This window comes from Trichoderma camerunense (genome assembly GCF_050948025.1).
Source record: "Trichoderma camerunense strain CBS 138272 chromosome Unknown V8C40scaffold_2, whole genome shotgun sequence".
Classification (NCBI taxonomy): domain Eukaryota; kingdom Fungi; phylum Ascomycota; class Sordariomycetes; order Hypocreales; family Hypocreaceae; genus Trichoderma; species Trichoderma camerunense.
The window spans coordinates 2,917,425-2,933,849 of NW_028145368.1; the positions used below are offsets into that span (position 1 = coordinate 2,917,425).

Sequence of the window (16,425 nt, forward strand, 5' to 3'; positions counted from 1 at the left end):
GAACGATTGGTTTCTTTGGTTTGAACTACGTGATTTGGACTTATTAAAGGAGACGGTTCACTCAAACAAAGCAGACGCAGTATAACGCTGAAATCTCGTCTGTGATTGGACAACAGGCTCTTTTGTCCAAGTTTAATAAGCTCGACTAACAAATATACCTGTTCACTCAAGCCAATCAGTCGACTCAACAGAGGCCATGGTTCAGTGGCTGATTCGTTTCTTTGGTCTGAATTACGTGGTCTAGACCTATCAAAGCAGATGGTTCAGTCAAACAAAGTAGACATAATATACCGCTAAAATCTTGTCTGTGAACAGGCAACAGGCTCTTTTGTCCAAGTTGGATAATCTCGGCTAACAGGTATGTCTGTTTAATCAAGCCAATCAGTCAAATCAACAGAGGACATGGTTCGGCGTGGCTGATCCGTTTCTTTGGTCTGAATTACATGGTCTGGACCTATCAAAGCAGATGGTTCAGTCAAACAAAGTAGACGCAATATGTGAACAGCAACAGGCTCCTTTGTCCTCAGGTTTGACAACTTCGACTGGCCGGCAAGCTTGTACCACTCCAGTAAGTTAACTACTAGGCAACTACCTATCAATTTTCTTCATCGGGTCAGAACTCATCAAGGTAAGTCGATCCACTCAAACAAAGAAGCCGTGATGTGAACACCCGCCAACCAGCCCACACCGCGCTCCTTTGTCCAAATATGACGGCTTCGCCTAGTCAGTGCGATGATGTTTCATCCCGTATATGGATTACTTTTATTGTTCACAATTTCGGTGGTCTGTCGATCATTGTTGAAGTGAGCTTCACTGCGAGGCGACTACTATATAAAGAGACGTCGACTCAGCTCTTGTCTAGAGGAACAACGTCCAACCCCAAGAGGACTTGCATCTTACAATTCTACATTATGGACCTCCCAGCATATTCCCTAACGGTGCCCGAAGGATCATATTCCCTCGATGGTCCATTGCCGAAAGTGCCACATTCCCCAGAGGATGAATCACCAGCAGTACCATATTCCCTCCATGATCCATTCAAGGAAATACCGTATTCCCTAAAGGATCCATTGAAGGAAGTATCTATTTTGGTGAATAACCTTTACGTCCTCTCAGACGCTTTCTGCCGACACCTCCTCCGTCAATCCTCACGCTCTGAAGATGAAAGACATATCATCCGCGATTGTTTAACGGCCTTTAGCACGCTGGAAAATAAACTGGTGGCATCTGTCCCTGGGTACTATCTCGAGAATCCTCTACGCGATTCGTTGCGCGATTTGGTTAACTATATTGTATCCTTCTTTGACTTTAAACGTCTGGAAAGAATCTGGGCCTCTGGCAAGTTTCGACTGTCAAAAAATGTCGCAGTTGATCATGTAAGTTAAAGATTATTAGTATGTAAAGAGGACGAAACTGGCAAATGCTGACACTACAGCAACATTAGGACACTCACTCACATTTTGTGACAAGACTCAGAGAGTGGAGACAGTTGAGAGATGAATCCAAGAAACGTTTGCATCTTGAAAAAACCATGAAACCTGTAAGTAATACTAATTCTCTTGGGGAAGCATTTTATAAAAAGCCAACACTAAAGCACACTTAGCTTGAGCCCGACGGACGGCTTAGTATACGCTACTATGATCGACTATATTTATTCGTACACCAATTGGAGATTAGTGGTATTCTATCCACACAAGACTCCATTTTTGAACACATACATACACATGACTGCGAAATGGTGACCTCAAAAATCTCACAGCTTAGCGATGAAGTTCATTGTATGCTTCAACAATCACGTTGCCTAAAAAGGCTGCCGAGCGGTTACTGGAATATACACAAAGATTTGCGGGATGCCACTACTAAGCCTGATTTGTGGGAGTCTTCTTGTCTTGGGAAGCTTGCTTTAGGCGAAAGCTTTGAAGAAAAAAGTCGTCTGCTGTTGGTGACTGGCGAAGCAGGATGTGGCAAGACAAACCTGCTCTTACATATCGCCAAACTACTTCTGAAGAGAAGATCATACGCCCATTCAAACCCTCATAAAGTGGTTACCCATTTTTCTGAGGATAAGAACACAATTCAAGATTGCTTCTCATCACTGCGGGAGCAATTCAAAGGGAGAAATGACACTGGTTTCCGACTTTCGCCTGTGCTCCGACGGGACACATCTTTCGACAATTTGCGCGAAACATTGGGCGAGTTTTCCCAAGACAATACGAATACAACGTACGTCATATTGGACGGTTTAGACAAGTACGATAATAAAGATGTGACCAGATTGTTCAAGCTGATTTCCACCACAATCAACTCATCACCAAAGATTTTCTGGATTGTTTCGATCAGATCATTCGAAAATTCCACAGACATCAAGGGCATTAGTTATACACTGGCAAACGTTAGTGACAATGAGAAACTGAAAGACGTTGCAAAGACGTTTGTTTCGATGCAGGTTGATACATTTTTTAACAGAACTGGACATCGAGAAATATGGCGAAACTCTTTAAAAATATCACTGATGAAGAGATCGAAAGGAAACCTTCTCTGGATCACGCTTGGGTGCAGCACTATAGCGCAGCACCCTCAGCACGCCCTCTGGGGAGTGAAACGTGAAAGGGAAGACGAAAGAATGGAAATCGAAAGCTTATACGCTTACGTCGCCGTAGAGCGGCACCTGACAGCAGAAGAAACGAAGTATTTCGGTGAAATTGTTACTAAACTGGCAACCGCCGACCAGCCACTTACGATTTGCGAGATCCGACGTCTTGTCCCGCTGTTAGACGCTGTTGGCATCAAAAGAATGATCAAGCGGCGATTCTTTTTCTTTTTGGAAATCCAAGATGATACGGTGTGCTTCAGTCATGAGTTAGCCGAGAAGTATCTGATCAGGAGATACGTTCGCCGGCAAGGCCAAAAATAATTGAAAAAAATGCGCTTCGATGTTTCTGAGCGCATCTTCTTCTTACAAGACGCCAACTTCATTATCGCGTGTGGAAAGGGGCATCTAAGCCTTTGGGGCATAGAATCCAAAGACCGACTAATACTAATTAGATGTGTGCCAGTGATATTTCAGTCTCTAAGATGGGACGCAAGGAAACCAGAATATATTCTTACAGAACATGGACGCTATTTCACTGGCCTCATGTTTGATTGGAAGGTTGACAAATTGAGGCGAATAGGATATTATTATGACTACTGGCCGGCAATGGAGAAAATGCCTTTGGGTCCGCATTTCAGATTGTATGCACCAAATTGGGGGAAAGAACTCGAGATTAGTTGGAACGGCAAGCCCTTGCTTAAGTCTCCATCTACTTATCTTCCGTCGTCCCCCTTGCACGGTATACGGAGGACTTGGATTAGCGGGAAAGGGTTGCAATGGGATATGAATCGGGCCATGTGATGTTGTTGAACTTTGAGGGGAGATGATGACGCCGAGATATGACATTGGGATTGATGTTTAAGGTTTATGGTTGATGGATGATAATTTCTCGTTATGAATTAATGCATAATTTTATTACTTCTTCCAGTAGATCGATCTATCACGTTATTCTGTATATTTCTTTCGGCCCTTTACCCGCAAGATTACCAGCCTCGGTCAACTTGTCACGGCATTCTCGTACAGAGAATCTACTTGCTAAGACAAGTATCGAACACTACATCTGTATCACAAGTTCTCTCGCTTCCACTGAATTGAACTGAACAACGCGATTGCTGCGGTTTATTATCACAAACGGCTCCAACGACTTTAAGATAGCGCCTAGATCAAGATCAAGAAATTGATCATCCGCGCTATCATAATGCTGAGATTCGGGATCCTTGCAAGCTGGGGAGTTTCGTCCAAAAGAAGTTCCAAAGACGATAGACTTCGTTGAAACACATATGGAGCATCTTTTTTTTAGTAAGACGAGCGGGAGACATAACCAACTAGCCCAAAAGCAAGTTGTTTTCTTTGTCATTACTTCCTCGTCTGCCGAAGAGTGACCCTCTTAAACAATATTGCCACTTAGGGCCAATTGTTCCAAGAGCTTCCTGACTTGGAACGGAGAGCAATAGAATCTGTACGGCTGCTCCAATATGGAAATACATGTTGTAGTCACGATTCTCATCCTGTGGAATCTGAGCAGGATTAGGCTACTTGGCTTCGAAGATTCATCTACTAAGGGTTCAAAGAAGCGCCAAACTCACCTCCATTTAATGTGTTACAAATATTTTTGGCAAGAATTTGTTTGTTTGAAACAAAGGTAGCTGCGATCCAATAAAATGATGGCGATCAATTGCAGTGGAGTTTTTTGACAAGATGGCCTTTGATGGCTTTGTGCAAGTCCGCCAGCTGGTTTGTACAGAGGACATGGATCAGCGCGGCTGATCAGATTCTCTTTGTCCAAGTTTGATAACCTCGATTGACTGACATGCTTTTTCCACTCAAGCAAATCACCCAACTGGCAAGTTTCGTTGTTCTGAATTAGGTCGTCGGAAATCACCAAGGGGGCCGATTCACTCAAACAACATGAAAGCAGTCGCAATTTGAACAGTGGAACTCTGCTAATCAGCTGACAACAGGTTTCTTTGTCCAAACATGGTGGCCTTGTTCAGTTAGTGGGCTGTCGATGACCTTGATGGTCGAAATGAGCTTCACTGTGAAATAAGTGCTACATAAAGAGGCGTCGGCTCAGCTCGGTGGATTCTGTTTGCATGAATTTACTAAACGGGTACTGGTGACCAGATGAACAACACGGTTTTACTCACGGATTTCTCTGTGTGAAGCGCAATCGCCCCTTCGAACAGCTCCAAAGGAAATTGTGACTCCTGAACAACATATGACCAAGACGAGTCATCACCAGGCTCTGGATAACCCAACAAGGCTACGGCTCAAGCAACTAAGAGAACTGTTCTTAGTGACACTCGCACAGCGTCGACAACTGCTTGCACTAGCTCACTAAGAGACTCGGATAAGAATGCACATCGCCGCTGCAGCTAATGCTCCAGTATATAATCCTGAGACATTATACATCATGGACGCTGAGGCCTCTCACCTGCCGTATGATGGCCCGGAGGAGGAAATGCACAACTTTATCTCCATCATTTCTTTCCTTTCAGAACATTTCAATCAGCACCTCTTCTGTTTCCCTTCAAGCCAAGAGGCTGGACTCTGCTCTAGGTTCTCAACAACCTTTGATTTGCTAGAAAGTGTGATAAAGATACACTTCTCTGATGGGTCTAATCATGCCACTAAGGGTATTGGTAATGCATGGTACCATCTGGCTGAGTTGATCGAATCTTGGCTTTTCGGTGACCGAGTGAACAAGATGATTGAAAACCTGGGGCACGAAGCCGAAACGGCAGATAGCCATGTAAGTAATAGCTTATCAGAATACGAGGACGGATCCAGCAAAGGCTGACACTACAGCAACATCAGAACACCCATCCGCACATCGAAAAGATGGAAGATACAGGAATTCAGGCTATGAGACATTTGCATATTGAGAAGAGCAAAGATTCCATCACCAAAGTTATCACTCCCCCTGATAATGACAAAGAACTGGATCCTGTAAGTACTAACGCTCTAAAAGACGGATATTGAGGAAGCTAACACGATAACATTAGGCCACCCACCGCCATTTCCCAATACTATGGGATTGTGGATGTCTATTTACATTGCAGGGCTATGTAAAGCCCAAGACTCCTATCTTCAAGGACCTTTCTCGGAACGATTTCAGCAAATTGACTTCAAAAATCTCGGCTTTCAAAAATGTCGTTGAAATGAGAAGTAGCCTACTCAAATTGACTAATCGTTACTGGAACACACTCGAAATGAGTGATAACATAAGTGGTAATCTGCCGATATCTTGGTGGTTCCCCGACGAAAAAGGAAACCGTCTGCTGTTGATAACCGGCGAGCCAGGATGTGGCAAGACAAACTGGACGCTGAATACCGCTTCATCAATTCTGCAGGGACGAGATAATAAAACCAACGAGAATATTAGAGCGATTACATATTTTTTCAATCACGGGAATACAATCGAAGATTGTATTTCATCAGTGGTTCGACAACTCAAACAGTTGGCTGAAAGAGACACCACGTTCCGTGTCGACCCTATGATCCATACATTATGTCACACAATTGAAGAAAAGTTCCGTTCAATATATGTCATTATAGACGGCTTAGACGAGTGCTGCAATCCGAACGACGATGAAACGGCTCCAAGACTCGAAAACTTAATAGAGTTGATTTCGAACACCATCAAACTGTCCTTTAACATACACTGGATTGTTTCCTGCAGATCATTCGACAGCAAATTAATTCCCCAGGCCATTGGTTACAAGGAACTGAATTTAAATGGCGAAACGGTAATGGAGCCTTCAACGAAGTTTATTTCCATGCAGGTTGATGCTATTTCCAGAACAGACAACATTTGGAACTCTTCACGCAAAGAGATCGAAGCTGCTCTGCTAGAGAAATCGAAAGGAAACCGTCTATGGACCAAGCTAGCTTGCAGTATCTTAAAAAGCGATCCTAATAATGCTCTCGATATAGTATATAAACTTGAAGCGCAAATCGAAGACTTGTACGCTCGCGGGTATGAACAAATGAAGCTAACAGCACAAGAGGAATTTCTTTTTAAGGAGATTATGGCTATATTAATTGCCACCTACCAGCCGCTTGCGATTTCAGAGCTTCGATCTCTTGTCACGATGCCAGATGGTGTTGACTTAAAGCAAACGATCCTCAGCCAATTTACTTTCTTTTTAGAAGTTCGAGAGGATATTGTTTATTTTTCTCACCAGTTATCCAAAGAGTTTCTGCTCAAGCGTTATGAGAATATTGACCAGGTGCCACGAGAGAGGCACGCACACATTGCGCTTCGATGCCTGGAGATGCTTGTACGAAACAACCATGAAGCTAACGTTTCTGACGACATATCGGCTTATTGCGCTACTTCACACTGGATTAAACACCTCTTGCGGTCTCAATTCGCGTCCAATGAAACCCATACAAGGAGCATAAGTCTCGATGTCGCACTGATGGACTTTTTGAACCTTGGCTTCACTCGGTGGCTCGAATCCATGAACAAAGCCCTCTACCCATTGTCACGAACAAGCAGAGATCTTCTACAGCTTAGAGACTACCTTTTAGTGAGTTACAATCCCTGGTGCTCTTCAGCCATAGCCAACTAGCCCCCTCCCTTCTCCCCCCCTATTTCCCTCTCGGGCGATAATGGAGTGTTCTTAATAAGACTCTTCTAACGATTTTCTTTCTTTTTAGAAACATACAGATGAAAAAAACACTCTTCATGGCCTCATTGTCAATATACTGGATGCCGTGCGATTCCATTGTTTCCACGATAACGTGGGTTCGCATAACCCAGCGCTCTCCCGAAGTAATGATTACACGGTTAGGCCGAAGGATTCTCTTTTATTTTACCCATACGATGGGTTCAAACGGCAGTTAATCAAAAAAGAATACCCGCAGCTGTTGAATGTGCCAGTGGCAAAATACATTTTTAACGACATAGCTCTGGATATCCATTTTGCTGAACGGCCCTGTTGCTGGGCTTACTCCCCCGATGGTCGTTATCTCGTTATTGCTGTGCTTTCGATATTCTTCCGGCATGCGTCTGTGAACTTATCTATATGGGATGCATATAACGGTGCCCAAATTGGAATACTTGAAACGGATCCTCTACTTGAAGCGGATAATATCTACGATAAATTCATACACAGCATCGCTTTCTCAGCCTCGGGAGAGTTGGCGATACTAACTAATCTTGGTATTCTAGTTTGGGATTTTCCCACCCGCACCTGCATTAAGAAGATACTTATACATACAGCTGAACAAGATGAAGTGCGTCGGAATCCTACGGACCTTACATTTTCGCCAGATGGCAAGGAATTGGCCGCTGTGACCTGCCATCGCATCTTCATTTGGACCTTGCCATCCTTCGAGGAGCACCGATATCTACTTGGGGAAAATCAAAACAGAATTCGAGCTATAGAACTCCTGGGAGATGGGAAAATTGCAATTGCATCCAATGAAGGCATCGAGATTTCGGAGTGGAAGACAGAAAGTGTTGTTCATATCCTTGACGAAGACCCGACCAAGTGCCTGGCATTCTCACCCAAACGTCAGTGGTTAGCGGCCGGATTGCCGAGAGTCATAAAAATATGGGATATAGCGTCGGGAGAACTATTGTACACCGTTGGCTCTCATCCGTATCCCACTGAATGCCTCTCTTTCTCGTTTGATGGGAGGAGACTGGTATCAGCATCAACGTCAAGACCATCAACGTCAGAACAACAGTATTGCGATCGAACGATCAGGATCTGGGACCTTGAGGGAGAGCTCTTAGCTCCCATCATATTATTAACACCGACGGAATATCAAACTCCAAAGGCCCCTGAATACATCGAATCAGTGATGTTTTCTCCAAAGGATTTCAGTCTGGCGGCACTGATGGGCAAAGACAAAGGCCGTGACAGAGGAGAGGGTACTATCCGGATTTGGGATACGTACGCTCTTCAGCATCAAGTGAAAAACCACCTCACTCAGTCAGAAAAACATGCAAATGACATTTCCTGCTTGAAGTTCTCTCATAGTGGAAAATTCTTTGCTACTTATGATACCGGTGGAGAGATACGTATTTGGGATGCAAAAACAGGAAAACTCCGAAGTTCGTTTCAGAGTGGATCCGGCCAGTTATTTTTTATCTCTCCGGAAGATCATATAGTTACTTATTCTGACAATGGTGTTGTGGCCATTTGGGATACAGAAACGGATGCAGAAACTTGGTGTCTGAGACTAGAAATCCGCGAGCATACTCAGCGGCTTTTGTGTGCCGCCTTCTCTCCGGATGGGAAGCGCATGGCTACAGCGTCAAACGATGGATACATGGGAATTTGGAATTTACCCTCCAAACCATCCAATCCCCCCAAACCCTCCAAACCCTCCAAACCCTCCAAACCCTCCAATCCCTCCAATCCCTCCAAACCCTCCAATCCCTCTAAACACTATGTTATCGAGCTCGATGAGGATACTAAGGAACCGTCATCCATGGCATTTTCACCAGACGGGGCGCGATTGGCTCTGACTAGTCTTGCCATTGAAATTTGGAACGTGAGTCCAGATGATAAGCCAGGGTTTTTGCAAAAACTATACGATGAATACAATCTTTTTTACCCTAGTGGGAATGTATTTTTCTCGCAGGACGCCAAATTCATAATTGTCTCTGGAAACGGATCTTTAGGCCTTTGGAATATACAATCCAAACAATGCATAAGAGTTATTCACTTTGCAAATATTATGTTTCAGTCTCTAACATGGGACCAACAGCACCCGGAATATATTTTTACGGAACTTGGACCTTATTTTATTGGCAGTGCCTTTAATCTTAAGGTCCATAACGACTCGAAAACACCAGTAATTTTCCATCATTCCCTTGAATCACCACCTGCACAGCACCTGGAGTCAGACTCGTACACATTACGACTGGATGGAAGTAGTATTAGCTGGAAGGGCAAGCTTTGGGTCCAGTTTCCAGAGCGGTATCGCCCGTTTAAGAAAGGCTCTAGATTCATGGCTTCGATTCATGGAAAAAAGATCGCGATGGGGTACAAATCGGGCCATGTGACGTTGTTGAACTTTGAGAGAGACGATACTGAGATTTGACATTGTAATTGATGGTTAAGGCTTATGGTTGATTGATGAATAGTTTTTGTCTTGGATAGTTTTTGTCTTGGATAGTTTTTCACTTCGATAGTTTTTCACTTCGATAATGATGAATTGATACATGAATTGTTTATTTCTTCCGGCTGTCTTCTACACCTCTTTAAGAGTTGTGATTTCTGAGAGAATAATTTATTCCCTATTTGTATAACTAGATTCGAAGTATATCAAGAGCTCGTGACGTGTCTCGAAGTTGTCTAACAGGGACCCAATTGAGAAACTCCTTCGTATATGCAGCTGCTGTAGCTGAGGCGTATCGCTGCCACCGATCATTCTTATGTGAGTCGGCATAGTCGCAAATACCCCTGATAACAAGGCAGGGGAAAATGTCAACTATACCAGCGGCTTCCATTTCGAAACATACACACTCCTCTCCGGTGGCCTCGAGAATAAGATCTCGACTTATTGCGTCTTTTACCAGTGTATTTCCAGATGCAATAACCCCGTAGTGAATCTTCGGATTGGTCGAATTCCGTGGCTCGCGCTCAATCTCCCAGCTTGGGTCGCACTCAGTGCAAGTGCTGCCACCAATATGACTGTGCGCTGGCTTGAAAAGCCGGTCATTCTCGAACCCCTGATGAACATAACCCGGAATACTTCCTTTAGATTTAGCCATCTGAGGATAAGCTCTCCACATGTCATGAAGAATATCTGGGATCTTTGATGGGCTAATCTCGTGCTCCTCTTGCAAGCTGCTTAATGCCTGAAGAAGCACTGGCGGAGGCCTATTAAGAGAATCTCTTAATTCCCATTTCCCGCCGGCTTTTGCTTTCCCCAAGTCATATTGGACAACACCTCCCGATTTTGCTTTGGGTTGACTGACGACGACATCACCGAGCCGAATATCCTGTGCCTTATGGGGCCGAGCAATGCCGCCCGCGATCCCCACTAACAAGCCAATTCTAATTTGAGGTAGCGAAGTCAAGAGGCTTGTAACTGTGGTGGCAGCGGAAATTGTGCCGTAAATTCCAGCGGGGAGAGAGGCTATGACAATGTTGTGCTTGCCTATCCGACCCCATGTGTACGAGTTTGGATCAGTCGGATGCTGTTTGAAATCATTGGGTTCCTCGTGGCGGTGATCAAGCACGGCTGTCGCGGCCGCCCTCTCGATGGGAAGAGCAGCAATCCAGCCAATTTGATAAGAGTCTACACTACTCATGACTTTTTGGTTATTGAAAATTGTGTATGCGATATTAAGAAGAAGCAAGAAGAAGGATATCGACCAATTTTATATATATACACCCACATGTATATAGGTATATCGTCTTTCCTGCATTTAAGCGCTGAGAGGCGCAGGGATGCGATTGCCGCGCATCCACGCATCCACGAGAAACAATTGCGATTGGCTTAGATGGCAGAGAGGAAGATAAAAGTGATGCTACAATTAGAATCATGAGTGCCCCGATTCTAACTTACTCGTCTCTTCTTAAAGGTACACATGCAATGTTTCGCAGCTGGATTACATCGACGATCGTGTAAGTGCGAGTAGCCGCTGTAAGTGGGCGAGTATCTGCACACATGCACAAGTCAACAGACAACATTCATAGCCCAACTGTTGACTTGTACTTGCAACATAGATCAAGTGTCTCAATATATATATTATTGTAATCATGGCATTCTTCATCTTAATTAATCGCTGCATGCTCAATTGCAAAACTATTACCGTCTTTCTGATTTGTTTCATTGAGACTCGGACCATTCAATGTGGCTGTGTCACGTACTAACGTAATCCGCAGTTTTAAACGTCGACCAGTGTCTCCAATGTGACGCAAACCGCTTCAATCTCACTCAAACATCTTCAACAGCGACTTAATTCCCTTTGCTAGAGTTTGGTTTCATTTTCCCCAGCATTTCTTTTGAATACATGTGTAAACTACTATAAAATCGCTCATATAATCACCATGGAAGCCCACGATAAAGTCATCGCATCCATATCATCCCGCGTCAAGCACTTCCATCAGCAGCAAAAGCCCTTCCGCATCTACCATGGCGCCACAAACAGCACGCGTCGCTCTCATCGCCGCTCAGACAACACAATCGACACCAGCCAGCTCAACCATGTGCTCTCCGTTGATGCCGCCGCCAAGACGGCCATTGTAGAGCCCAACGTGCCAATGGATCTTCTCGTGAGCGAGACGCTGCGTCATGGCCTGGTCGCGCCGGTTGTGATGGAACTCCCGGGAATCACAGTTGGAGGCGGCTTCTCAGGAACTTCTGGAGAGAGCAGCTCGTTCCGTTACGGCGCGTTTGACGCGAACATCAACTGGATCGAGATTGTGCTGCCGGATGGTGAAGTGGCGCGAGCGTCCAAGACGGAGCGACAGGATTTGTTCTGGGGCGCGGCCTCGGCGTTTGGGACGCTGGGAGTGGTGACGCTGCTAGAGGTACAGTTGAAGGAGGCGAAGAAATATGTGAAGCTCGAGTATTCGCTGGCATCAGGAGCGGCGGACTGGCTGGAGAAGGTCAAGGGAGCGTGTGCGGTGGAAGAGAATGACTATGTGGATGCCATTGTGTTTTCTATGGACACGACAGTTGTTTGCACGGGGAGATTGGCGGATGAGTTGCCACAGGGAATAAAGCCAGTCGGTTTTCTGGGCCGAAGCGATCCCTGGTTTTATACCCGTGCCAAAGATGTTGTCAAGGAACTCAAACAGACGACGGCAAAGGGAGGGGAGGAGAAACAAACGATTGTGACGGATTATATCCCCCTCGAGGACTACCTCTTCCGATACGACCGCGGTGGATTCTGGACTGCCGTGTATGCCTACCAGTACTTTATCACGCCCTTCAACAGGATCACCAGATACATTCTGGATCCCTTTATGCACGCTCGCGAAATGTACCGCGCCGTCCACAAGAGCGGTCTTGCCGATTACTACATGGTCCAAGACGTGGGCGTTCCGTATGACAAGGTTGTTGAATTCCAAGCCTGGTTGGACAAGGAGCTGCACATCTACCCTCTCTGGATCTGCCCATTGCGAATCCGTCGTGACGATCCGGATTCCGGCCACGGCCTGCACTCGGAATTCGCAAACCCTAATGTCCCTGACCTAATGAACTTCGGAGTCTGGGGTGGCGTCAAGGGTACTCGCCGAGAAGTCATCGAAAAGAACCGCGCACTGGAACGCAAAGTGCAGGAATTAAATGGAAAGAAGTGGCTGTATGCTCATGCATATTATACAGAAGAGGAGTTCTGGGCGCATTATGACAGGACGTCGTATGATGCGCTGAGGAAAAAGTACAAGGCCGAGTATCTGCCGAGTGTGTACGACAAGGTAAAGGTCGATGTGGAGGGTGAGGAGAGGGCGAGGAATGCGACATGGAAGGCGAGGTGCAAGGCCGGGTTTTGGGATCTTTGGCCGTTGGCGGGATTGAGAGGGTTCTATAGTGCGGTGAAGGGAGGTGACTATTTACTTCAAAAGAGTAAAGCGAAGAAGAACGAGGAGGCCGTGAGAACTGAGACGGAGACGGCGGCGAAGAGGGGGTGAGACGGACCTGTATGTTTGTGAGAGAGGTGGGATATAAGATACCCAAGAAGATCAGAGTGCAAGAGCATAGACTGTTTTAGAAGACCAGGCTTACTATAACTTGGAATGCCGTATTTATTTATTTGTGTTGATGCATTAATGCGATAGCCATATACACTTTGACCCATCCTCTCCCCTACTCTTACAAACCAAATGAATGAAGGTTTTGTTTTTGGTGACCATTGTTTGTCATTCCGACCTTGTTTTGATCCCGTTTCTCTTTCATTTGGGTGGCAATCCCGGGCAAAGCAGACACACCTCCCTATCAGTCATGTCGAAAGCTTCCCAACTCAGTCTTTGTCCTCCCACTCATTTCACCCATAGTCTTGTCACGCTGCTGTCTTGCCTCATCGGGGTTCTTGACAATCCAGTTGTAGCCTATGAGAACGGCGAGGGCACCACCTCCAATGACCATCCTAGGATGATACTCCATTAGCTGACACTTCCATTGTATAACGCGGAAAGACGTACCAATTACGCTTGAGAGCTTCAGGTCCGCCTGGATTTCGAGGTGGCGGCTGTTGGCCTCCGGGACCACCGAGGTCATCTTTGCCTGAACCGAAAGTGGTTGCCCGGACCGGAGCGGTGGTGCTAAATGGGGCAATCACGGAGCGGGAGGCAAACGCCGGACGGAGGACGGTGCGGAAGGCGACGATAGGTCTTGCAGACATTGTTAAGAGCTTGATCCGGGTTTTTGTTTATTGAATTGATGAGATTGGAGTGTTTTGGTGTTTAGAAAAAGAACAAGAGGGTGTGCAGGAGCTGTAACGGTGTGCAAGAGGGGCTTTTTATCGTGAGTAAGTGCCTGGATGATCGATGACTTCAATGCGGTGGCGGTATGATGCGGGCATGACGCGCGGGCTGCGGAAGAGAAGATGCGAGTCCCGCATTTGACAGCGATATTGGATTGGCATAGGCAATTAAGTAATTTGAGGAGAAACTATGGGGATTTCAAGCAAAGGGGTGATTGTGGCGGATGTTGGCGGTATAGGGGAGACGTTGGTTATTCTTGGCGTGTTGGTGGTGTGATAGATGAGAGATCTTGGGCTGATGGCATGCGGGAGGTGTGTTGTCAATCTGATAATTTCTGTGATAAGATTATCCTCGCCAATGAAGATTTAGTTGGGTTAAAGATGATTTGCTCTGTACATGTGATTGTATTGGATGGTGGTTGTGGACGATGCTCACAGCGTGTAATTGTATGAGAGAGGATTACAGTGTATCACTGGATCTGAGGTGACATGAAGACAGTGCAATTGCATACGAGTAGTGAAAAGAATTTCATCTAATTTTTATTGTATTACAGGTCACATAGATCTATCTATCCTATCTACTACTAATTGACCACAGCTCTTGATTGAGCTGCTGGGTAGTGTGCCACAAGCAAGCTCAACCTCATCAAGCTCAACCAGCACCATTTCATCAGCGCTCAATAATCCACCGCACTAGCTTATCTATTTCTGGTTATAGACTACCGGATTTGGCTCAAGTGAATCAGTGAGCGATTCTCAACCACCATCTGCCAAAGTACACGATCAAGACTAACCATAGAGACGGGACAGTAATTATGTTCATGCATTGTCATGAAACAAACTCCGACACATATAAATCTTCATCACCTTACTTATTCATTGTAGTAAAACCTTTATCTGTTTTGGGACGCATGTGCGGAGTACAAGCCGACCAATTTATGCATTGTTCTACTCTAGCCTCGCTTCACAGAAGGATCACCAACCATTAGCGCATCCTTCACACGCCAAATGCTCAGTCTGATCCGAATTCTATTCCTCCATTGGGCAATACCGGGCGCTAATGCCTCATGCATCAATGAATAGTGAATCCCATTTACCATGACGCGCCTCTATAAATCCCCCTTTTCTCCTCACTTCTCAAACCCTCGGATACCACATCTCAAGTCCATCGCCGGCTCGATATTGTATCACCTACCAAAATGGGCCAACAGGCATCCGTTCCCCGCAAAGGCGCCAAGCTCCGTGTCATCGGCGCCGGCATGCCCCGAACCGGAACCGCCTCCTTCAGCCGAGCTCTAGAAATCCTCCTCGACGGCCCGGTATATCACGGCGGCACCCAAGTCACACTCGGTCCAGAGCGAGGTGTCAGGACCTGGCTTGAACTGTTTTCACATTGGCCGGCCCAAGACGAAGCCACAGAGAAGATGAATCTGGAGCTTATCAGGAGTCAAACAGATGGCTTCGTCGCCATGACTGATAACCCATGCCTCGTGCTTGTTCCGGAGCTCATGAAGCTGTATCCGGAAGCATTGGTAATTTGCACACAGCGCGACGTTGACTCTTGGGAGAAGAGCATGGAGGCTGTTTCTAATGCCGCTACCATGTGGTTCCTCCGTTTTGTGTTGTTCCCTCTGCCTACAATGCGCTACTTTGTACAATTCATCAATTCAATGCGCCCTGTATGGCTATTTCGCTATGGAGAGACCGAGCCGCCGACAAGAAAGTCATACAACCGACATGTCGAGTGGCTGAAAGAGATTGTACCACCTGAACGACTTGTCTTTATTAACGTCAAGGATGGATGGGAGCCGTTATGCAAAGCGTTGGACCTGCCAGTTCCCAAGGACGCACCGTTTCCTAATATTAATGACAGCAAGGCGATTGATGACTTGGCAAAGAGGCAGGTTCGGCGGGGATTGACAAGATGGGCCATCTTGCTGGCCGTTGGGGGAGCGTCTGTGGCTCTAGCTGTGAGAAAATGGATATGATGATGTGATTTATTGGGGATCATGAAAGTTGCATGTAGATATAAGGCCTTGGGGGGAGTTAAAAATGCTGTGAAATGAGATTCCAACTAAGGTTCTCATTAGATGGAAAAAGTCTTAAATGTAGATAGACCGTCGTTGGCTACCTTGATGGGGCTAGTAGAATAAAGTGAGTTTACTTTATCTAAATACAACTGCATGAACTGGATTGATCAAGTTATATTCAAGTTATTGAGGTAGCACGCTGTGAAATAGAGGAGAAAAGGACCAAGCTCCTGAATGCAGCAAAGTTCGGTTTCGTTCAGGCATTGAAGGAAGTTATGGGTGTATTTGGGATGGAATAATGAACAAGCTGTCATTTGAAATGCTTAGATAAATAGTTTTACTCCCTTATTCTTTAATCATCTTGTGGCGTTTCTTAGTAGTGATCTTGTTGTCATTCTACC

The 16,425-nt window shown here is 45.6% G+C and overlaps 7 protein-coding genes across 7 annotated transcripts; 5 read left to right on the plus strand and 2 right to left on the minus strand.

Moving 5' to 3' along the window:
• Positions 1-606: 606 nt before the first annotated feature.
• On the plus strand, positions 607-1,532 carry V8C40DRAFT_234227 (uncharacterized protein). Its single transcript, XM_083213562.1, has one exon. It carries the CDS (start codon positions 708-710, stop codon positions 1,383-1,385), a length of 678 nt encoding a protein of 225 aa, XP_083078383.1. The 5' UTR covers positions 607-707; the 3' UTR covers positions 1,386-1,532.
• Positions 1,533-1,700: 168 nt separating this feature from the next.
• On the plus strand, positions 1,701-3,469 carry V8C40DRAFT_234230 (uncharacterized protein). The gene has a single exon (XM_083213563.1). The coding sequence runs from the start codon at positions 1,736-1,738 to the stop codon at positions 2,912-2,914; it is 1,179 nt and encodes a 392-aa protein (XP_083078384.1). The 5' UTR covers positions 1,701-1,735; the 3' UTR covers positions 2,915-3,469.
• A 1,537-nt stretch (positions 3,470-5,006) lies between these two features.
• On the plus strand, positions 5,007-9,658 carry V8C40DRAFT_272662 (WD40 repeat domain-containing protein; the record flags this gene model as incomplete). Its single annotated transcript, XM_083220382.1, has 6 exons — positions 5,007-5,345; positions 5,656-6,130; positions 6,161-6,242; positions 6,276-7,128; positions 7,259-7,894; positions 8,096-9,658. The coding sequence occupies 6 exons, from the start codon at positions 5,007-5,009 to the stop codon at positions 9,656-9,658; spliced, it is 3,948 nt and encodes a 1,315-aa protein (XP_083078385.1).
• Positions 9,659-9,772: 114 nt separating this feature from the next.
• On the minus strand, positions 9,773-10,900 carry V8C40DRAFT_234231 (5'-methylthioadenosine/S-adenosylhomocysteine nucleosidase family protein). Its single transcript, XM_083213564.1, has one exon. It carries the CDS (start codon positions 10,872-10,874, stop codon positions 9,867-9,869), a length of 1,008 nt encoding a protein of 335 aa, XP_083078386.1. The 5' UTR covers positions 10,875-10,900; the 3' UTR covers positions 9,773-9,866.
• Positions 10,901-11,497: 597 nt separating this feature from the next.
• V8C40DRAFT_234232 (uncharacterized protein) lies at positions 11,498-13,350 on the plus strand. The gene has a single exon (XM_083213565.1). It carries the CDS (start codon positions 11,617-11,619, stop codon positions 13,201-13,203), a length of 1,587 nt encoding a protein of 528 aa, XP_083078387.1. The 5' UTR covers positions 11,498-11,616; the 3' UTR covers positions 13,204-13,350.
• A 157-nt stretch (positions 13,351-13,507) lies between these two features.
• On the minus strand, positions 13,508-13,913 carry V8C40DRAFT_262014 (uncharacterized protein; the record flags this gene model as incomplete). The annotated part of the gene is made up of 2 exons (XM_083219327.1): positions 13,508-13,658; positions 13,714-13,913. The coding sequence occupies 2 exons, from the start codon at positions 13,911-13,913 to the stop codon at positions 13,508-13,510; spliced, it is 351 nt and encodes a 116-aa protein (XP_083078388.1).
• A 1,225-nt stretch (positions 13,914-15,138) lies between these two features.
• On the plus strand, positions 15,139-16,191 carry V8C40DRAFT_234238 (P-loop containing nucleoside triphosphate hydrolase protein). Its single transcript, XM_083213566.1, has one exon. It carries the CDS (start codon positions 15,194-15,196, stop codon positions 15,980-15,982), a length of 789 nt encoding a protein of 262 aa, XP_083078389.1. The 5' UTR covers positions 15,139-15,193; the 3' UTR covers positions 15,983-16,191.
• The last annotated feature ends 234 nt before the right edge of the window (positions 16,192-16,425 follow it).